Source organism: Panthera uncia, chromosome C2 (genome assembly GCF_023721935.1).
Source record: "Panthera uncia isolate 11264 chromosome C2, Puncia_PCG_1.0, whole genome shotgun sequence".
NCBI lineage: Eukaryota > Metazoa > Chordata > Mammalia > Carnivora > Felidae > Panthera > Panthera uncia.
Window position 1 is genome coordinate 88,880,948 of NC_064810.1, and position 24,215 is coordinate 88,905,162.

Consider the following 24,215-nt stretch of genomic DNA (forward strand, 5'->3'; position numbering starts at 1 on the left):
GATATAATTCTGTGGAGAAGACATGGAGAGTGTGGCCTTAAGCACAGTCTCAAAGGTAAATATTTAATCTTACCAGGGGCCCAGTTTCTCTGGGCTAAGATCTCTTTGAAAGTAAAATCAGAATACATGAAAGAGAGAGAGAGAGAGAGAGAGAGAGAGAGAGAAATATTACTCATTAACTTACTGGTTTTATGAGAAGTTTTTTAGATTCATATTCAAGGATAATCATTTTTTGAATTATCTACACATAGATGAATGCGGATGTGTGTATATGTGCATGTACACACACACATACATCAGTCAAATGAAATAACTAGTGCAGAAACTACTAAGTAATATTTAGCATATTCCATAAAGATTGGCCATTATGAATAATGGACAGCCAGTCTTCATATTGTCTACATATTCTAGATTATAGGCAGATTCAACACTGGTGTGAAGAAAGGTCTTGGACTGCAAACTAATTCATGCTTGTTTTCTAATTCATAGTATGTCTGCCTGCAATCTTTGTTCAATTTCATTTGAAAGAGTAACAAAAGAAATCATTAATTATGCCAAAGGTTCAAAGAAACATCTTTGACGTAGAATTAAACAAAAGTTGAAGTATTTCAGTGAAGAGCAATGTTTTTCTGACAAGTGGATATCTCAGGGACTCGTGCTGTTAAACATTAACCGCTTTCCATTTCAATAGTGTCAGTTTTATCATGTCACTTTTCTTTTTGGCATTTCCATTTCAGTAGTGTTTGCTTTGGTTTGGCCTATTAACACTTTTACTTAAGTTGATGCCAATCCTTCTCAGACTACAGAGGTATTTGATAGACTATTTAGATAAAGGGTAAGGAAATAATGCCAAAACATATATTTCTAACAATTCTAGGAGTGCCAGGCATTCTCTACTTTTCCAAGAAACTATTCACCATATCTAGATTAGACACATTTTCTGCTACAGACATACAACTCCCAAGTGAACTTTTTAATTAAATGTATCTATAGATTAGGTGGTTTATAGAAATATTAAAATTTATTTAAGAAGATGCTGTGTAACTAATTCTGCAAATTAGTAATGAGACGCAGTGTAGATTCCAGAAAGGAGCTTAATATTTATGGACTTCATAGGCTATTATGTATGTCAGAGAAGGGAGCTGCCAGGAATTCTCTTGATATAAAGGCTCTATGGATACACTGAGGACAAATGATCAAATCTGGGACAGAGGAACTTGGAGGAAAAGACAAAATCAGCTTTTAATTCTCTAAATAGTACCTCAGACGGGCCAAAAACAAGGGGAAAAAAAGAAAATTACACTTCATTCATTTGTAAAATGACTATTTGAGGACTTACTATGTACCAGGCACTGTTTTCAATCCCAGGAAAACATCAGTAAGCAAAACACAACCATTCTTCCATATCCTCATGTGCCTTACATTTTACAGGGAAAACACTGATCAATCACACAATAAATAAGTGCATTATGTAGAATGCTGTAAGTGCCATGATAATACAAGACAAGGAACTCAGTAGTGATCTGGAAGGGTTGGGGTGGAAAATTTGAATTAGGTAGACAGGGTAATTCTCACTGTGAAAGACCATGACTGCAGCAGTGAGCAAAGGGAGAGTAGTAAAAGATGGGACTAGTTAGGTCAGAGATCAGATCTCACAAGGCTTTTTTTTATACCACTATTATCAGCACTTTGGCTTTTACCCAGAATGAAATGAGAAGCAGATCACAGTGTGGAGTAAGTTAGGTTTTTAATGAATAACTGTGGCTGCTATTTTGAGAACCGATTGGGGGTTGAAGTTAGAGATGGAAGCAAGGTGAGCATTAGGAGGCTACAGAAATCATCTTAGGTGGCACAAAAATAGAGACAGAGAATGCAGTGAGATGTGCCTGGATTCTGGTTATATGTTGATGGTAGAAAACCAACAGGATTTCCTACTGGAGTAGATGGAGAGTGTGAGATAAGGAGAGGAATGCAGGATGACTCCATTGTTTTGGGGCTTTAACAACTGGGAGAGAGTTAGATGCCCCAGGTCAGACACGCTGTGTCTACGCTTGTTCTATGACACATTATTTCTAAACCAGCCCCAAGGCAACTTTTGCCACATCTAGGAGTTTTCAGTCTAAGGAATCATAGAGAGTAAATAAGGCCTCTTGAGAAACTATCTAATAATGATAACCTCAAAGGCTGGGGGTATAACTCCATACTCAGTCTCAAGGCTGCCGAAGCTAGAGATCAGAAGGATAGCATGAACTTTGAAAGCCACACCAAATTTATCATTCAGGAAGCCAATAATGGTGAAGGAATAAAGAGCAATGCCATTTGGGTAGCAGAAGTCCTCCAAGTCACTGATGTGTGAGTCTGCATAAAGAGGAATAGAAAGTAAGAGGTGCATGCTGGGGATGTAGGCTCCATGAGCCTCGGAGAACCTTCTTAGCCTCTGCCCTCCAAGAAGAAAGACATCTGGGAAGGCTAAAGTTCCGGCACCCTATTCTGAGGTGCAGGGTAAAGCTAATATGCCATTACCCTTTGATTTTACCAGAGTCTGATTTGATGTCTTGTTATACAAAAACACATTTGCATGCTTTGCAATTTTTAAAAGTGCTTTTGACATGTTAAATTAGTTAAATAAAAGCCCATTAGACAGAGATGGTTTTAATGCCTTCGTACTACAGAGCAATCTAAAACCTAAGCCTGTAATGCCTCAAGGTTAAGAAATCAAAATGTAAAGACAACTAATCATGAGCAGCCAACTAGCTTTCTCAAAGGAGGCAACCACTTAAGCCACAGCCAATCAAATAATTTCCCTGCTTTGCTTCCACTTCTCTGTAAGTCTTGCCCCTAGCTCCACTGATGGAACTTTTTCACTATTTTTCTTATTTTCCAATTTTTATTTAAATTTAGCGCAATATTGGTTTTAGGAGTAGAATTCAGGAATTCATCACTTACATATAATACCTAGTGCTTATACCATACCCATGGTGTGGGCATTTTTTTCTACTTCAGTTTGGTGCTGCCCAATTCAAATCAACTTTTTGCTCAAATAAACTCTGAAAGTTTTTACCGTGTCTCAGTTTACCTTTTAACAAACACAATCTCTCTTTATTACCACGATAACTTTTTTGATGTAGGCTGACAGTTTTATTCTTAACCCTGTTTCACATAATAAACCGTACTGAGGCTGGAAGACATTAAGCAACTGACCAGATATCACCAATAAACTGTCAAGCTGGAATAATTCTTTCTACACATATATTAGACATCAAAATTATGATTTCTACATTGCTTCTGTCTCTCCATTCTTAGCTAAGACAGAAAGCCAGGAATCATTAAGGCGATGGGTAGTTGTATTTCAACTTAGAACTAGTCTACATAGGCAAAGAGCATCACTGATAAGAGTAACAGTCAGAAGCTGTTATCTAAAAAGAGTCACACAACCAACCTTTCTACCTCCTCTCTCCACAGGACAAAAAAGCAAAGAAAAAATTATTTATGCTGCTGGTTAAGGCTAGCAATTTAAACAATGTAATTTGCTTTTCACAATTCAGTTGTTAACTGTAGTTCTTATCAATCCTTGGCCTCATTAATTTTGTTTCTAACCAACACCAAACACACACACACACACACACACACACACACACAGCCTGTGAAAATCATCTATATCACTGTATATTTTTGTGTTTATTGGATGTGTTATAACCTATATCAGTATTATAATATCTTAAGAATAACTTTGACATTCTCAAAACATAATTTACTTTCTTTACTAAAAGAAGTGAATTGACTTATGTTCTTATTTTTCTTAGAATAAATAGCAACAGTAATTGAGAATATAGGATCCTTAAATTAGAGTACAAAATAGCAGTACAGTGGCATTTCACTGTGATGGCAGCAGTTATATAAGATGATTAAAATATACCTTGTAAACATGATTTATGCTACTTGCATGGTTTTGCAAATAATTATGTCTTTTAAGAGACATTTTGTGATTTGAAAGTATTGACTATTATAATGCTATTCAAATAAACTGAACTGTTTTCATAAATATGTATATTTTATGAAACCAATGATTAATTTGTTTTCTAACTGGGTTTTCTTGACAGATAAACTTTTAAAATAATAGGAAACATTTTACTCTTTGTGCACTTGTATGCACTATTTACAGTTAAAGGACATTTTTCTGTATTGTATTTTCCTTTTAATTTCACCCTTGCCAAATAAAGCACTTGGCTGGGAAATAGTCCTTCTGCTAAACTATCTTGCTCCTCAATACATCTGTTTGACTAAAGGACCCCGTTGGCCATAGTTTTGCTCTCTTTCCAGGACTAGCTGCTCTAAAGTGTGAAAGAAGCCGGGCTGTAATTTACATGTCTGCCAGTCTAATTTCATTACCAGCAATTCTTTGCTGCAAAACTAAATAAATTGTACCTCCTCTAACTGAAATTTCAAGCTTGTAGAATTATTTAGAGGACACAATGAAATAATTAATACTATATAAGCATGTACTCAGTACAGGACCTGACACATCCATGATACTAATTTTCCTTTCTATTCTTCTCAGCAAAAGAAGTCTGCACTGCTTTCAGTAGTCAATGCTGTGACTTCCAAACACCCAAATGCACACTCCCAAGACTGGTAGCCCATTGATCTTAATATAGGACCCTTATGTTTGAAGTGAGGATCATCAGCGACTTAGTCTAGAAAGAACAAATGCATTCCTTTGAGGTGATTTTAAAAAGAAGAGAGGACTGAATTGAGGTCAAACGCAGTCATAAAATAAGAAATAAAAGTGAGGAAAAAATTTAAATGATAGGTTAGGGGACACATTAGGCCCTTCATCGTTAAACTTCCTTGAAAGGAAGATAAAGAAATAGAAGGATGAGAAAAGGATTAATAAAGAAGCCTAGAAAGATGAGGTTTATAGGGACTAGAGGAAAATAAGAGGACAGTGAAAGAAAAAGGCCAAAAAGTCAAATGTAAACTTCAATAAAATTTGATTCATGCCTGGCACATGAGTTGCTATGTGAATGCTATCTGAAGAATGACTATCTTTTTTCAGCATTTCTCCAAATATTTTCCGTACATATCTTCAATAGGATAAGAAGCAATTATTAGGATATAGTGTGGTTGAGAATACATACATACTGCAACAACTTGATCCATATGTATTTTGCTCAGCTAGCACCATTTCTTTGGAAAGCTTATTTCCCAAGTACTTATTTTGTGTGTTTATAAAATTCTTATTTCTTGTGCAGGTATGTTTATTTTAAGGAACAATGCCTGAATGCAGTAGACTCAAACAAATTGTGTGTCCATGTTCAAAAGTTGTTATTGGAATGAGCAGAGAAGAAGCTTACATATAATTCAATTCCCTTCACCTAACAAAATGCTTAAGGAAATTAGAAAAAGCTGGAAGATTTTCTAGTAGTAAATTACCAAGTAGTAAATTACCAAGTGGCAATCTCAAACGTTATATTAAATCTCTTCTTATGTTTACCTCATAAAATTCCTTAAGACAAACCTCAGAATCTCATCCGTAAATGATGAGTCAGTAATAAAAAATAAAAAATAATATTAATAATAATAATAAAAATAAATAAAAATAAGTCAATAATTTCTTCTTTTTTAAGTTTATTTATTTATTTTGAGAGAGAGAGAGAGAGAGAATGAACAGGGGAGGGGCGGAGAGAGAGGGAGGGAAAGAATCCCAAGCAGGCTTTGCTCTGTCAGTTGCAGAGCTGACACGGGCCTTGAACTCACCAACCGTGAGATCATGACCTGAGCCAAAATCAAGAGTCAAATACAACTGACTGAGCCACCCAGGTGCCCCAGAAATCAGTAATTTCAAATAAAACTAATAGGTTAGTGAACATGTTGACACAAATAAACTACTTTTAATGAAGCAGTATGTCCATAAGAATCTTTTTCAACATGATGAAAAGATCTTTTGAGAAATTTCTAAACATGTCACATGACAGTTGATACAGCACTCTGAAAGATTATCTCAAAGGGAGCTGAAAGATGTATTTCTATACTGAATGCTCCTTGAGATACTGAGAGATTAAAAGACGATACTGTAGGCCATGGCCTTCTTTGCCAACTGCACAGATTTTCTGAGTTACTTAAAAAGCTTTTGGCTAAATAAACTGTGTCTTCAGTCTATGGATACATATTTGAAGCTAACAATTTTCATGATTTTATCTTCTGAGATACATTTGATGATTGGAAATTTAATACTGAACAGCAGCCTCTTGAAAACTTCAGATTTAAGGAGCCTCCTGTGCAAACTGAAGAATTCACTGAATATAAAATTACTGTAATTTTAACAGACTTAGAATCTAATGATTATTTTAACATTCATGCTGAGATTTTCTAGATGTTGGCTAATACGTATCTCTTAGATAAGTATATTTTAGTTTCCCTAATTGTTTCTTACTAAGAAGTGGGTAACCTTTTCTTTTCCAACAGTATTTTATGCTTAGCCTCAGCAATATTAGAAATTTCACGTCACTAAGCAAGAGGTGGGACCTTTTGTGGATGATTTTTTTAAGGATTTACCCTGAATACATACATATTAAAGTTTATGTACAATGACACTCAGATCTTCAAGGTAAATACTATTCTGATTTTGTTCACCATAGATTGGTTCTAGGACTTTGAGTGAATGGAATCATACAATATGTACTCTTGTGTCTGGTTTCTATGGCAAATCATAACTTTTCATGTTATGTGTGTCAACAAATTGCTCCTTTTTATTTCTAGGTACATTCCATTGTGTGAGTAAACTACAATTTGTTTACCTGTTCTTCTACTGATAGACATTTAGATTGTTTCCAGTTTGGACTATTATGTATACAGCTCTCACAAACATTCTTGTGCACATCTTTGTATAGTCGCATTTGTACCCCTCTTGGATAAATACTTGGACTTGCGATTACTGGGTAATATGGTTGATATATGTTTATCTCTGTAAGAAATTGCCAAATCATTATTTCAAGTGGTGGTACCATTTTACATTATCACCGATGAAGTATGAGAATTCAAGTTACTCAAAAAATTTGTCACTATATGGTGTTGACAGCCTTTTTAACTTTAGCCATTCTAGTAGATATATCTAAAGAGTTAAAAAAATATATGTTACATTTTCCCATGAAATACTGATTATATTTACCTTTTGGGTGCTCAATTTCTCCCTGCAAATTATTTCCTTTCACTATGAAGAATCATTTTAACATTTCTGTGTAGGATGGAGTTAAGGGTTAACTCAGCAGGCCTGGATTGCTCAAACCCAGAACACTTCACTCCTGAGAGATGAGCTCTGAGCCCTTGGAATATTCTGCCTGAGTCTTTTGTATGCTTGAGGTCCTAGGTCATAAACTATCCAGTAGTTTATGCTAACAGTGTGATTTATTGTGAACTCCATGCTGAGGTCTGATTCCTGATGTGACTCCAGTGATATCTTTATGTTCAGATGCCAGTGGTCCAAACCATGAGTGATATCTCTCTGTTTTACAGCCTAAATGCCAGTTTTCTGTTGTTTTGTTTTGTTTTGCCTGCTTGGAATAATCTTCACTCCCAGTCCTATGACTGGTTTTCAAAGCTTCTGAGATTTCTTTTTGCCTGACTGCCCTGGTCTAAACTTCAACAGATACTGCCTTTCACATGTTGATGTTTGGAGTACCTGGGATGGATTTCTCTCAGTTTACCTATCTTGCCTCCTCACCTCCAACAATCTGTTTTGTACTCAGTAAAATTCTGAGTGCCTCAGAGTAATTTTTCTCATATATCCTTCCTTGCCTCCAGCCACTGGCAGCTTCTTCTTTGTACTCAGTGAAGATCTGGAACACCTCAGAGGGATTTCTCTCAGCAAACCTAACCCAGGTTTCAGCAGCTCGTCTTGACTGGCAAATATCTGGTATGTTCTGAAGGTATTTCTCACAGCTGTTCTTCCCTGCCTCCAGCCTTTGGTTCCTACCTTATGTGCTCAGTGCAGGTCTAAGGGAGACAGTGGAGGCTACCAGAATTCTAAATCATCATGTCATCTCACAGGGGTTGTCAAAAGTTTACTGGTTCTGCTGACTTTTTCTCATCCATGTCTTTCCTAGATCCCTTCTCATTTGTCATTCTGCCATGGCTGAAGCAGCCCTTTTCTCCTACAAAGGACCTGCCAGTTTCTGGATTTCAGTTTATTGGGTTTATTTCCAGCCTCAGATCTCTAAAAGAGTTTTATCTAAGATTTGTAAAAACTGTGATTTTTGTAATCTTTCTCACTTGTTCTCATTGTTAGGGTAGAATCAACGGTCCCCTGCAACTTTTTATATCCCAATTGGAAGCAGAAATCCCATATGCAAGCTTTATTTAATAAAAATAGAATGTGTAAGAAAACAAATATCCACTTATTTACTTATTCATGAAATATTATTGGTCTTTATGCACCAGGTACTACAGAAATATAGCAATGAACAAAACCATCCAAGTTCTCTCCTCTCAAGGAGTTTATAGTCTACTGGGAAAAGTGATAATAAACAAAATTAAGATATATATAAAGTGTTCATGATAAGTGCTGAAGAGAAAAAAAGTAAAGCTCTAAAGGAGATATAAAATGTCAGGATGGTGTTTCATATTTCAAATATTGGAGCCAGGAATTTCTCACTCAGGTGATTTTGAGTAAAGATCTGAAGAAAGGATAATGCATCAAATCTACGACCCCATTCAATCAGAAAATGGGACATTGGATAGTTACATCTGTCACTGTCCTAGGAATTGCTCTATGATGTGCACTATTGTTCTCCCAATCTTCCAACAACACAGTCCTCTCCCCATACAACCAATCATAAACAAATATAAATTAAATAGCAACATATATACTATTATGCTTGAATATTTGCAAATAATAAGAAAAACAAAGTTAAAACAACGTTGTGAAAAAGTGCACATAAGAAGAGGCACTCCAGGGCACCTGGGTGGCTCATTCCATTAAGCATTGGACTTCAACTTAGGTAATGATCTCATTATTAGTGAGTTCGAGCCCTGTGTCAGGCTCTGTGCTGACAGCTCAGAGCCTGGAGCCTGCTTCAGATTCTGTGTCCCCCTCTCTCTCTCCACCCCACCCCTGCTTGTGCTCTGTCTCTCTCTGTCTTTCAAAAATGAATAAACATAAAAAAAATATTTTAAAAACAAACAAACAAACAAACACCTTTGCCCAGTATATAAATGTTCTTAAAAAAGGAGTTGGTTAACAAATGGTAATATAGCTATGAAATAAAATACATTCATTAATTGAATTTATTATTTTGAAAAAAATTCCAAACCTACGGAAAAGTTATGACAATAAATCCCCCTATACTTGCTTTCACTTGATTCACTTATGTACCAAAGATATTATAATATATATATATTTTAAAATATAAACTATTTATAATACATTGAGTGGAAAAATTGCAGATACAGTTTTCTTTTGGTAACGATGTATCTACACGCATTACACAAAGGAAAATATTCTCTATGGTTTTCTCTGAGCAAAATTATAGATTATTGTTTTTATTTTTGCTCATGTAATGTTAATAATTTTTCTACAAAGAGCACAATAAACTAATAAAAGGAGATAGCTTAGTTTTCAGGAAATCCTTTGTAATGTATGTAGTTCTTTATCAAGTTCCTATTTCTAGGATAAAGTGAAAATGCCAATCACCTTTGTTGATCTTCACCAAAGATCTTGAGCCTGTCACCTCATTTTGAGATCTTGCAATATCTTATTATATTCTTAACTTATAATTACCTACTGAATATTAGTGAAACTTGCTTAACATTTTGGATGATGCGCCATATACAGCTAGAAATTATGTCATTTTATTTCAAAGATGACTAAGTTTCATGTAACACATAATTTATAAATTAGTATCCTTTATTCAATTTCTGAAATTTTCAACCTAAACAATTCTGAATTACCTTACCTGGAAAAGTGTACTGTAGAAAAGGGTACTAGTTTTGATGCTGTGATTCTAAACTAGCTTTTCTTTATAATCTTCTCTAGGTTCATGTCTATTTCAGTTTTCCATCTGGGCTACTGCCACCTTTAACTCTTTCTGTATCAGCAATTGACTGTCACACATAAATGATTTGGGGCTACTCAGGGTGAAATGGTTATCACAGATGAATGTGTCTACTTTCCATGTTTATGCAGTTACACTGATTTAAAAAAGAGTTGTAAATATCAAAACTGGACTTAAAATTGTCATGGTCTCTTATATTCATCAACTATTAATATATATAGTTTATAGATTTAGAGCCAGAATTTGTAAAGGCTCAATATGGATAAATAAGCAATAAACATGAAAGTTAACAACCCAGAAACTAAGTGCAGGCTGTCACATACATTATGCGACTAAACAAATAAACACAAATAAAGGATGAATTCACAAGTGAATTCTTACATAAATAAAGACTGGCTGGAGCAACCACCCATAAAAATGTTCAAGCCCTCTTCATGACACCTGTACAATGTTTGAGCACCTTTAGATAATTCATCCTTTTTGAGAATTCTTCCGTAGGCTGAATTGAAATTATTTCTCTACTCCTTGGAGACATACAGAAAATTGTTATCATGGCCCTCAGGACTATTGTTATATCAGGGTTAAAATAGCTTAATTTCTTCTGCTGTTCAATTTATTTTATCACCCTGGTCTTAAAATTATAATTTTCCTACTAGAAAATATAGTTAACAGTAGTAACTGTGGAGAGATTAGTGTCAAATTATAAGATGCTTAAGGCTATAAATTTGCAGGTGAAATTCCAGATCAAAGGGAAGGAATAATCAGTGCCTTCAAGTCTTATCAGCATTGTATATTGAGGTGTGTTTCTGAAAAAGTATATGTGAATTGTAGATCTTGCCCTGTGAACAAATCCATTTTCAAAGTAAAGGGAGTGAATACTTATTTAAGTTTCTGTAAAAAATTCAATTTTTAGGTGCCTATGGGGTTTGTTTAAAGCAACATTTCCCTGACCATTTTCACATGATGCCTGTAGGAAAAAGGTTCTAGAGCAAAACAAGTCTGGGAAAGACTGCATGTTCTATTTACCTCTGGATCACTGTCACGCATAAGATACGTACTGAAGGTTCTACTTAGTATATCTTTCACAGCACACATTGGGCAGTATGAGTTTAAAGAAAGATTCATTATCACGTTTATTTGTTCAAGCATTCAGTTATTATTACTATATCAATTTCCTTCTGTTTCAGGTAACTCTTTTTTTTTAGCCAAAGCATTTATTTCCTTTGCTATTTTTACCAAAAGCCTATTTAGATTTTTCAGTTTAGATTTTTTTCTTTAAAATCATTTAAGTTGTATATATTTAAAATGTACAAAATGATTTCATATACATATATGTTGTAAAATTATTATCCACGTCAAGATAATTAACATATCCATCACCTCACAGAGTGAACATAGGTAATTGTATGTGTGTGTGTGTGTGTGTTTAGAACACTTAAAATCTACTCTAAAAATTTTTTTAAGTATATAATGTTGTATTATTCACTATAGTCGCCATGCCACACATTAGTCCAGTTTCATTATTTTGCATTTGGGTATCCAATTTTCCCAACAGCATTTATTAAAGAGAATGTCCTTTCCCCATTGTATGTTCCTTGTACTCTGTCAAAAATTAGTTGACCATATATGCGTGGGTTTATGTGTATACTCTATTCTGTTCCATTGGCCTTTGTGCTTGTTTTTATGCCAGTAGCATTCTATTTTGATTAGTATAGCTTTGTAATACAGCTTTGAAATCAGGTAGTGCGATACTTCCAGACTTGTTCTTCTTTCTCAGGATGACTTTGGCTCTTTGAGGTCTTTTGAGGATCCACACAAATTTTAGGATAACTTTTTTCTATTTCTATGAAAAATGCCATCAGAATTTTTGTTAATGTTTATTTATTTATTTGAGAGAGAGAGTGATAGAGGCAGAGAGAGAGAGGAGTAGAAAGAGAGGGAGAGAGAATCCCAAGCAGGCTCTGAGCTGTTAGCACAGAGCCTGACGTGGAGCTTGATCCCACCACCCATGAGATTATGACCTGAGCTGAAATCATGAGTCAGACATTTAACTTACTGAGCCACCCAGGTGTGCCATCATTGGAATTTTGATCTAGACTGCATTGAACCTGTAGACCACTTTGTTAGCATGGCCATTTTAATAATAGCAATCCTTCTAACTTAAGAACATGAACTTTTTTCCATTTATTTGTGTCTTCTTCTTTTTCATCAATTTCTTAACAGTTTTCAGTGTACATGTTTTTCACTCCTTTGATTAAATTTATCCCTAAGTATTTTATTGTGTTCATTGCTATTGTAAATGGCATTGCATTTTAAATTTCTCCATCAGGTAATTCATTGTTGGTATACAGGAAAAAATTATTTTGTTAAAAAACCAAGTGGGCCATTCAAATACAAAATATCAACACAAATACAAAATTGCTTGGTTAACATGCCCCTTTAAAATAGAAATAACAGAGGTGGCTGTGTGGCTCAGTCAGTTAAGCATCCAATTCTTAATTTTCGCTTAGGCCATGATCTCATGGTTCCTGAGTTCAAGGCCAGCATCAGGCTCCATGCTAAACAGTGAAGAGCTTGCTTCGGATTCTCTCTCTCTGTCCCTCCCCTGCTTACATGCTCTCTTTCAAAATAAATAAATAAACTTAAAAAAAAAAAACAGAAATAACAAACAAAAGCAAAGGAATCATAATTTATACAACTTACTTTTGGTAAGCATATGCCAATAGAAACTAAAATCATCCCAGTAGATATATTTGAAAAAAATTTTTTAAGCATGAAACCATTTCTGTTTAATTTAATTACTCATAAAAATTTTAAATAAAATGTCATATATCATAAGGGCAAAACATTACTATTGTAACGGCTATATAGATACTTAATCGATGACATCAGTTAAGTTAGGTTTCTAACCAAAAGAGATTAAAGATCAAGTGGAGATAAAGGACAACTAGTTCACCAGAATAAGTTTCATTTTTTAAAATGGTAAAGTGTAGTATACTTCATTAATGATGCTGTATAGGTGATGCTGTATGTTCCTGGTACATACATATAGGTGAAACAGTTTTATCTAACCTGCCAAAAGTGGTGATTCACTAATACTTCTCCTGAGTAAATGGTTATTCTTTTGAGTCCTATAGAGGTCTGGTGTCTAATATACTAATCAAAACGTCAGACTGGGGTGCCTGGGCAACTCTGTCAGTTAAGCATCCAACTCTTGATTTCAGCTCAGGTCAAGATCCCAGGGTTTGTGAGTTCGAGTCCTGCATCAGGCTCTGCACTGACAGCAAAGAGCCTGGGATTCTCTCTCTCTCTCGCTCCCTCTCTGTCCCTTGTGGGAATACAGAGGACAGAAGAGATAAAGTAAGACAAGAGCAGTGCATGCTGAAGGCAGCACATTCTGAACCCAGTAGCTGCTCAGCCAAGGGAAAAACAAGACATGCTGGAAACAACATATGCTAAAAATAGCTGAAGTTTTTTCCTTCCAAGATGATGTATATGCATAGGCAGTCATGTAGTTAGGGTCATGGTATGTCTCACATGATATTATCTTATTTTTCTGTTTTCATTTTCACATACTATTGTTCACTCCCCAATAAATATAAGAGAACTACCCAAGTCAGGGCTTCACTCAGTCTTCTCCTGCTTAAAAGTTTTTCTTGGTGCAGTCCCTTTGGGGCTCTCATTGTTCCAAGCCATTTGGACTCAGTAACCCTTTCCTTTTGCATCACACTGAGTTGCACGACAGCCCCTTCCCTCCTCATGCTCTCTCTCTCTCTCCCTCAAAAATAAATAAATAAACATTAAAAAAAATCACACATTAGGGATGCCTATGTGGCTCAGTCATGTAAGCATATGGCTCTTGATTTACTCCCAGGTCATGAGCTTAAGGTTTGTGGGTTTGAGCCTCATCTGCTTGAGGTTTTCTCTCTTTCTCTTTTTGTCCCTCCCTGGCTTGCATTCTCTCTCTTAGTCAAAATAAATAAATAAATATTTTTAAAAAGTCACAGACTAAAACTAACTCAGCTAAAGCCATTTTAAGAATGTGACATTCATTTTGATTATATGGATGAGTTCACACTCAATTTATTAATATGTTAATATCTCTAATTGTTTGTCCTGTTCTTTGGCTATGTCATCCAAATATTTAAATCAGTTGCCTTCTGAAATTCAAGGTTTTAGCCAGTATCTGACTAAGACTTCCTTTGGTGTCTAGATTTAAATAAAAAGGGATTTACAAATTGCTAGCATATACTGAACAGAAAACCTTGTAAAACAGTAATAAACTGGAGGGATTGCTTGGTTTTAACACAAAGAAAAGTATTGTAAAACTAGGAGATAGATTAACCTGCCAATAGAATCACAATTTTAAATGTGAGACTTTATTGAAGTGGTAAATTAGTGTAAGATAGGATTTTAAATCAGTTTATTAGTCTTTATGGTCACTTCAGTTGGCTACTGGTAGTAGAAGCAGCAAAAAGGAGGATAAATTAAGTAGAATTAAGTAGAATCCACTGAAAAGAGTTGTAATTTATAGTGAGCAAGAAATCACAGAGAATTTCTCTCCTTAAAGACTAAACAAAAGATAAAAACTAACAAAGATAAAAACAAATAGACAAATAAAAACTATGTCATGTATCATGAAAGACAAGCCAGTAGAGAACGTTTCACAGTCAGTTTTACTTTTATATTTTATGGGCAAGTAGAATAGAAATTAAGCTTTGTTTCAGTACTCTGTATTAAAATGATCAACAAGACAGAAAGGGAAAAAGAAAAGACAGCTATTTTAACTCGACCACTATACCTTCTGTACTCTACCACTTTGCATTTTGGTCAGTATTATGGACTCAATTGTCTCTTCCCAAAATTCAGGGGTTGAAAGCTAGCCAACAATGTGACCATACTTGGAGGTAGGGCCTTCAAGGTCATTAAAGTTAAATGAGAGCATAAGGAGGGAGCCCTAATCCAGTAGGACTGGTGTCCTTATAAGAAGTAGAAGAGACCCCAGGGATGAACATACACAGGGAAGAACATGTGAAGACACAGTGAGAAGCTGGTTTTTGCAAGACAAGGAGAGAGGCCTCAGGAGAAATTTGCCCTGCCTGAATCTTACCTGGACTTCTAGCCTGCGGACTCTAAGAAAACACATTTCTGTTCTTTCAGGAACCCACACTGTGGTATTCTGTTAGGGCAGCCATAGCATACTAGGACTAGTTATTTTAACTCCACAGTGTGTAAAAATAAAATCAAGAGAACAAAATTTAAGTTTTTTTTTTAAATTTATTTTGAGAGAGAGAGATAGACTGCAAGTGGGAAGGCTCAGAGAGAGAGAAACAATCCCAAGTAGGCTCTGTGCTGTCAACGCAGAGCCCAATGGGGGGCTCAAATTCACAAACCATAGAGATTGTGACCTAAACTGAAATCAAGAGGCAGACGCCTAACAGACTGAGCCACCCAGGTGCTCCCGAGAGAAAAAAAAATTAATTTAATAACTGTTTTTTTGAAAATCAGACTTCTGGAAACTCAAGCATTTGAGCCAATTACCATCTAGGACTAAAATATCTCCTAGGTCTTGCTTCGACCCCTTAGAGAACAGTGACATGATCAGGCAGAATGGAAACCAGCCCTGTGGCACTTAGTAGCAACTGTACAAGTACCACAGCAGACACAGCTGTAGCAGTCCAGTACCCCTCCACACGAGAAAAAAATCAGAAGCATAACAAAGTTACACTTGATTTGAGCAAGGAAATGGAAATGGACATCAGTTGTAGTTGTGTGATTTGAAAAGAAGCATTGGGTGGTTCAGTAAAAGAGCAGTTCGTTTACATGATCAAAATATTGGGCCTTGACAAGACAGACCGCTAAATTTCCTCAAGATTCTGAGTATATTCAATCTTTTTGCCACTGTTATATGATGCATGATTCTGAATTAAACTGATTTCATTTGCGTCTTTCCTGTGAATTCCAGTATAGTCCTATCACACTCACCCCTATATTTTAGCTACTTATGCATGTCTTAGGTTTGTGGTAAAGTCATAAGCTCCAGAGTAACAGGGACATTTCATCTGAAATTTTGTTCCCTACAATACCTACAACAACGTCATATACAGTTGGGTTCTTTATAAAAATATTTATCATATTTTAGAGCTCTGAAACAGACTGTGCTATTCATAATGAAGTAATAGTGTAGTCTGGTTCTGGGCTCAATGCTCTAATGTATGCAGTTGAATTGAGATATATGTACTATATTTTCTAGTGGGCAGTTCTTGGTATTAAAAAATAAAACATGAAAATTTAAAAAAAAAACACTATAAAACTGAAAAACAGCTTTGCTACTTTTTTCATGGCCTAAAAACATAACAACAACATTGTGCATCATGTGGACAGTTTTACAACATTGATGCAATAGTTTGGTGTTGATCAGGTTTGCCAGTGTCTCACAGGTGTTTCAAAAGTGACATTTAAGAAGAATATAGCGAGATTGACTACTTTCATATGTACAAATGCTTGAGGCTTCCCCAAAATAACCTCTTAGAAAGTTCTTCACTATTTACTTGAGATTTATAGAGCACTGACTAATACACGGATGATCAAATTCTATTTTTCTAAAGGCAAAATCAATACCTTCTGTGAACTATGAAAAATTATTTCAAAAAATAAAGGTGAAAGAGCAATATATATATATATATATATATATATATATATATATAGAGAGAGAGAGAGAGAGAGAGAGAGACAGAGAGACAGAGAGAGAGACAGAGAAAGAGACAGAGAGAGACAGAGAGACAGAGAAACAGAGAGAGATATATGTTAGTATCATATCCTAATATTTAAAATTATTATTTGGGGAGTAATCTTATTTTATCTTTAATTTCACAACTAAATTTGCATGAAGACAGTTGTGTTTCATTAACTAAGAGGACATTGACCTATATATCCTTTATTGAACATTTAAGGAGTCAATGGAAATTATTTTCAAAGAAGATTTTTCTTAAAAAATGGATCTTAAAAGATCTTTTATTCCCTACTCATTTAGGAGGCATCGGGACTCTATTCATCTCTATAGAATATTATATAATCCACAGTAGAATGAAAAGTATCTCTATCTACTATCTATTTATCTATCTATCTATCTATTTATCTGTCTGTCATCTATCTCACTCAAATGCTTGTGAATGAGAGAGTAGATAATAAAGGTTTATAATGCTCTTTAAACATCAATACCAAATTAAGTTCGCCATGCTTTATATCAGATTCTGGAAAAACAAATGCTGTTTAGAAGATTTGTATAAGATTAATAATTAAGGTATGTTGCTACAGGAAGAGAGTGAAATGTCAAGCCACAGACTGGAAGAAGAATTCACAACAAAAGACTTAGTTCATTTAAAATGTTTTACTGGAGGGGTGCCTGCATGGCTCAGTTGGTTAAGTGCCTGACTTTGAAATCTCTGTCCCCCTCTCTCTCTGGCCCTCCCCAGCTTTCTCTCTCTCTCTCTCTCTCTCTCTGTCTCTCTCTCAAATAAACATTAAAAAATAAATAAAATGTTTTAATGGATTTTGTCAAAAATTTGTTGTTTTATGTAATTAACTTACTTTTTTGATATGATGTGTCTATAATGTGTCTATAATGCACATTACCACTATAAGTTTAAAAAAAGTTTCATAGCAGCACTTTTAACAATAGCCAAATTATGGAAAAAGACTAAATGTCCATCAACTGATGAATGGATAAAGAAATTGTGGTTTATATACACAATGGAATACTACGTGGCAATGAGAAAGAATGAAATATGGCCTTTTGTGGCAATGTGGATGGAACTGGAATGTTATGCTATGTAAAATAAGTCATACAGAGAAAGACAAATGCCATATGTTTTCACTCTTATGTGGATCCTGAGAAACTTAACAGAAGACCATGGGGGAGGGGAAGGAAAAAAAAAAAGTTAGAGAGGGAGGGACCCAAACCAGAAGAGACTCTTAAAAACTGAGAACAAACTGAGGGTTGATGGGGGGATGGGAGGGAGTGGAGGGTGTGTGATGGGTATTGAGGAGGGCACCTGTTAGGATGAGCACTGGGTGTTGTATGGAAACCAATTCAACAATAAATTTCATATTAAAAAAAGTTATTTCCCTGTATTTTTGTATACTAAAATGTAAATAAGTAAAATATTACTATGAAGTTAATATTTTTGCAAAGGATACAGCGAGGTAATTTATAATTTGAAAATATATAGCCACTTCTGAAATAGGGATTTAAAAATATTTATATTTAATTTTTAGTTTTTCAAATGGAGATTTTTTAATTTCAAAAGTTACAAGCTGCTTTAAGTGAACTAATTATTATTTTTTGGGAAAATATTGGTAGCACAAAGAAAGCAGAAATGCTGGTTCAAAATGGTAACAAAAGTAACAGGAAAAAACCAACCACATAAAGCCTTAGTTTTTGCCTCTTACTTACTGTTCAGTGGGTAGCTCACTGGTAGATTATTACTCCTTTCAGAAGACAAACTAATTTATTAGTTATCAGTGTTACAATTTAGAAAAACTGTTTTTTTTGAGTTTTTTTTCAAGTGATCATGAAAATTTCCAAATAAATACAAAAGAAGAGAGGGCAGTACAATGAAATCTCATGTTTCTATTATTTAGCTTTGGTAACCATCAGCTTTTCATTATTCTTTAGGTAATTTTTTTTAACGTCAACCTTTCATGAGTTCTAAGAAAAAGCTGTAGTCACTGGTAGTAGATTCAGATTCACCAAACCTATCTGAATCCTCAAAAAATTGCATCCTCTCCACTCAGTATGATTTAGTTCAAATTTAGTAGACTAACTTCAGAGAAATGGCTTCTTTTCTTAATGTCAGTCCTCAAAATCAAAGCTAGAATACCAAAGTGGAGGAAAAGCTACAAATGTACGTTGCGTTCATCCCAGACATGATTGACTTGTTTTCCTTGTCAGAGATGTTGTAAAAGTACTGACTCATGTAACAACATGGGCATACTTTAACATGATCTCACAGTTCATGGGTTCAAGCCCCACATGGGGCTTTGCACTGACAGGAGCCTGCTTTGGATTCTCTATCTCTGTCTCTGTCTCTGTCTCTCTCTCTGTGCCTCTCCACTGCTCATGCTCTTTCTCTTTCTCAAAATTAAACATTAAAAAAAATTAAAAATCAGTATGCTAAGTAAAAGAAGTCACACAGAAAGGACTATATACTGAAAGGTTCCATTATTTATGCTATTCTGAAAGAAAAAAAAAACATTTGGGCAAAAATCAGATCAGTCTTTGCCAGGAACTAGGGAAGAAGAGAGGAGACTGAATACAAAGGGCTACGATGGGAAATTTTTGAGATGGAAATACTGTGTATCTTGATTGTCACGGTGTTTACCTGCTTGTACACACTTGTCAAAATTCATCAACCTGATACTTAAGAAGGGAGAACATTAGTTACTATATGTAAATTATTATTTCGATTCATCCAGTAAATCTAACTTAAACAAAAATAATAGCATATCAATATCTAATGGGCCAAGGACAATGAAACTGTCATCTTCCTTGATCGGGATAACACATTATTAGTGAAATTTGAACAGCTATTTGATTTAGGGTAACTACTTCACTTTTATTTTTTCTTACCAAGCTGATAGTCCATTAAAATATCCTATAATATACAGGCACCTGGGTGGTTCAGCTCGTTGAGCATCCGACTTTGGCTCAGGTCATAATCTCATGGTTTGTGAGTTTGAGCCCAGCATCAGGTTCTGTGCTGACAACTCAGAGCCTGGAGCCTGCTTTGGATTCTCTCTCTCTCTCTCTCTCTCTCTCTCTCTCTCTCTGCCCCTCCCCCACTAGTGCTGTCTTTCAAAAATAAATAAATGTAAAAAAAAAACTATCCTATAATTGTAGAGTCTTTAAAATAAATGTAGTACTGTATATTAAACTTTAAAGACTACATCTGATATACTTATTTCTGTCACATGGACTTAGAAAGTTTTGTTTTTTTGATTCTGCACATTGCTATACAAGAGTACCTAAAATTCTGTATAATCTTATGTCATTCACAATTTAGTCAGCATGCTTTATAAAAAAAAATATTGTTCTTTGTAGAAAAATCATTTTTAATTTGTTTCTGCTTGGTTGTTTGGTCTATACTACCTTATATGAAACATGTGTTTGCATATGGTAACAGAATCTAAGTAAAATGATGAAATACAGAGGTCCTGAAGATTAATAAAATATCTTTGTCTTTGTATGTAAAGTTACTTATGTTCTGATGTTATAATCGGTTAATCAGTTCCTTTCTTTTGAAAGAAATGTTTTAAATCTTTCTTTTTAAAATGCCACTGGTGTTACGTTATTTTAAATTATACAAATTACTGTGAGGTTTTGTTTCCTTCAGTTCTCTTCCCCTTTATATTTTTAAGTGTGTTCACATTTTAATGAAAAATACTGGCATTGAATTATTGTATGTAAAATATATCTTAAATTACCCTGTATATTTGCTTTGTGTTAATAAAACTCAATATAGATAGTTAAGTAATTCCCATTTTTTAAAATTGCATATGCTTTTGTTTTTTTGAATCTCTGATAATCCTACCTTTCTAAATTGTCCTATAGAACATACATATACTCTCTTTCAACTGAAAGGAATTTTTCTTTGAATAAATTAGAATTTATATACTAATTCTTGGATTAGTATAGAAATATTTTAAACTATAGAACAAAAACTGTCTTCCCCCAAACAGATAAAAAGGTACATCTTCCATGTCACTATTCATTACTGTACTTTTAGATAATTGGGTTTAAATGCTAATATTTTACAGTTCTCTGTTATAAGATGGTGCAAAAACATTTTAAATAGCATTTTATTCTCAGAAATTTCTATAGATAAATATTTCTCTAGATTTTATAGCACTTAACAGTTTTTAATTTATATTTGCTTATGAATTTCAATGATTACATATCTTCCAAGGTTCTCAAAATATAAATATTGTAACACATGAGAAGGAAAAGACAAATTTTAAACTAACCTGCCCCAGTTGCGAGATACTTGAGCTAATGCTATCCTCCTTGATATCTCACTTGTACAGAAATATCTTAACTTTCCAAGAGAGACATCTGCTGATTTTCTTTTGAGTTTTTTCAGGCAGGTAGGAGAGTCAGAATGCAAAGCAGTACAAAGTGCATGAGGAATTCACTTACAGAACTGGATATAATTTAGGGCATGCACACTGAGGTTTGGCTGATCTCAAATGTACAGATTTATCCATTTCATCTTTCATAATGTCCTCTTTATTATACTACATATGGAAATGTCAATGAAAACTATTAAACTAGAAAATACTTTATGAAAGTCATAAAATGTTAGTTTGCATTACATTTCAATCAGGCATTATGGCTAATCTAAAGCACTGTTCATTATCTCTCTTTTTTTCTAGTTCAGTTTCTATGACACTCACTGGAAACCGCGGGCATTGAAAAGGTCATTTCGAATACACACCAATAACCTTTTGGGGTGGGAGGAAACCACCCTCCAGAGGTGGCATGATTACTTTCATTCTGAAGAATAACATGTATCATTTTATCTGTAGTATAAGTCATAAAAAGATTGAAAAATAAAAGCATGAACTCAACTAACAAACAGGAAAGATGTTCTGGAAAATTATTTGAAACAGACCAGAAGTAACAAAATTTAAAATAAATAAATAAATATCTCTAGTGAGACATTATCACAAACTACATGATTATTTTTCAAGTTACATTTTAGGAAAATGAATGCTGTCCTTTCCCATAGTATTTTCAAATAATATTTTCTAAATATCTTTAATTAGTTATCACTATATTCTAGGAACTAGACATAGATCCTGCTTTTAGGCAGAGTACAATATTGTTGAAAACATAGGGCAGGTCCCAAATTTGCTCAAAACATGAATGAGGGGGGAGAAATCTAAAAGTAACCAAATTTACCACAAAATGTCAAGATCAATAGAATTGGGAACTTGAAATCTGAATTTCAATTTTTAAGAAATAAATTTATATTTTTATATATGTTCTCTATAACTATAAAATTTTATCTACAACTATCACCATAGCAAATGCAGGATGCAGAATTGCAGAACATAAGAAATTGGTTAAAGGAATATTGATAAAAAATTAGTAATAGATAGTTCCTTAAAATAGATGGTTTGGCAGCTCCTGGATGGCTCAGTTGGTTAAGTGTCCGACTCCCGATTTCAGCTCAGGTCATGATCTCACGGGTCATGAGATCAAGCCCAATGTAGGGCTTGGTGCTGACTATGTGGAGCCTGCTTAGTATTCTCTCTCTCTCTCTGTCTCTCTCATGCGCGCTCAAAATAAATAAATAAGTAAATAAGTAAATGAATAAATAAATAATAAAAACACAGATGGTTTTATGCATATTAAAAAAGTGAAAACATCAAGATATGCCAAATTATGGAGAATAGGCAATTTTGTATGATCGTTTTATTAAAAACTAGTTCATCTTACCTCTACCACCAGTTGCTGAAGAGATGGTGAAGCTACAGAATATAGACTTGAGTTACCCCTTATGGGACTATGGAGACTAATGTAAGCCACAACATTTCTCTGCAGAACCTTCCTGAAATCCTGAAACAAACAAACAAAAAAATCTTTATCATGATAAAAGTAACAGATTCTAATTTATCATTTATATGTTGAATAAGAAATACTTTCTACTAAAAATCACCATAGTATACAACTGTTTTTAAAAAATCTATTCTATTAGAGTGTACAAAGGTCATAAAAGGATTTTAAATAAAGAGGGTAAGGAGTTACATATCATATATGACAAAATATTTTTTTAATGTTTATTTATTTTTGAGAGAGACAGAGACAGAATGTGAGTGGGTTGGGGCAGAGAGAGAGGGAGACACAGAATCCAAAGCAGGCTCCAGGCTCTGAGCTGTCAGCAAAGAGCCCGACGCAGGGCTCGAACTCACAAGCTGTGAGATCATGACCTGAGTCAAGGTCAAACGCTCAACTGACTGAGCCACCCAGGCTCCCCATGACAAAATAATTTTAAGCACGTTCCTGAAAAAAGTCAAATTTTAAAAGAAAATGTTCTTAAATGGTTAACATCGTATGTGATTCAACTTTAGAATACAGAATGGAAAGTTTGCTCTAGACACAGAACTTGATTTTATAGTTATTGAATTAGAGAATAATTCATGGGTAAACTATTTCAGTGATTAATCAAACTAGGCCTTTCCTTTGAGACAATGAGCTAATTTTTACATAAGTGGCTCTTTATTCTGAGCAAAATGGGGCATAATACACCTTTGTCCCTGCACATATTACCTGAAATAAAACCTGATACATTTTATGCACATGAGTAGCATAAAATGATTTTAGCAGAATGGTTTCTCTACTTCTCTGCTGAACTATTCCCCAAACTGAATACCACTAAGCCTATTAATAAGGTGCACTAAGAAGGTCTTCTATTATTTTCCTCCTTTCTTGCACAAATATTTAATGACTAATCATCATGGTGACAATTCTATGGAAATGACTTAAAAACTGAACAACTTCATGTCTTAGGAACTTACTTTTCTTTCTCCAACACTATGAGATGGAAGACTATAAGGGCATGTGCACCTAACAAATCAATAATATTATCCCTATTTCAAGTTGAACATTCAGCTATACCTCTGCAAGAGAGCTGAAAAGACATTTCATTTAAAATACATATTTTTTTTGAGACAGAGAGAAAGAGGAGAGAGGGAGAGAGAGAGAGAATGAGGAGGAGGGGCAGAAGGAGAGAGGGAGAGAGAGAGAGAGAGAGAGAGAGAGAGTCCTAAGCAGGCTCCACACTGTCAGTGCAGAGCCCAACACAGGGCTCAAATTCATAAACAGTGAGATCATGTACGACCTGAGCCAAAAGCAAGAGTTGGACACTTAACTAACTGAACTACTCAGGCACACCTAAAATTAGTAAATATTTTAAATGAATAGGAATGATGACCTTAAGCTTAAATACTCTGCTTCACACATAATACTGTTTAAAAAAAGATGTCCCTTAAAAAATTGTTCAACAAGTGCTGTGGAAAAACAGCACTTTTTTTTTTTTTTACGTATTTACATACTACCACATAGACACTATATATATATATATATATATATATATATATATA

General features: G+C 34.5%; 1 protein-coding gene across 8 annotated transcripts in view; it reads right to left on the bottom strand.

Moving 5' to 3' along the window:
* NAALADL2 (N-acetylated alpha-linked acidic dipeptidase like 2) overlaps positions 1-24,215 on the bottom strand; it is a 1,336,058-nt gene that overhangs the window by 290,921 nt on the left and 1,020,922 nt on the right. For all 8 annotated transcript variants that reach the window (XM_049629585.1, XM_049629587.1, XM_049629586.1 and 5 more), the window contains one exon: positions 22,552-22,671. In XM_049629585.1, coding sequence (XP_049485542.1) covers positions 22,552-22,671 — 120 coding nt within the window. The remainder of the gene's footprint in view (positions 1-22,551; positions 22,672-24,215) is intronic.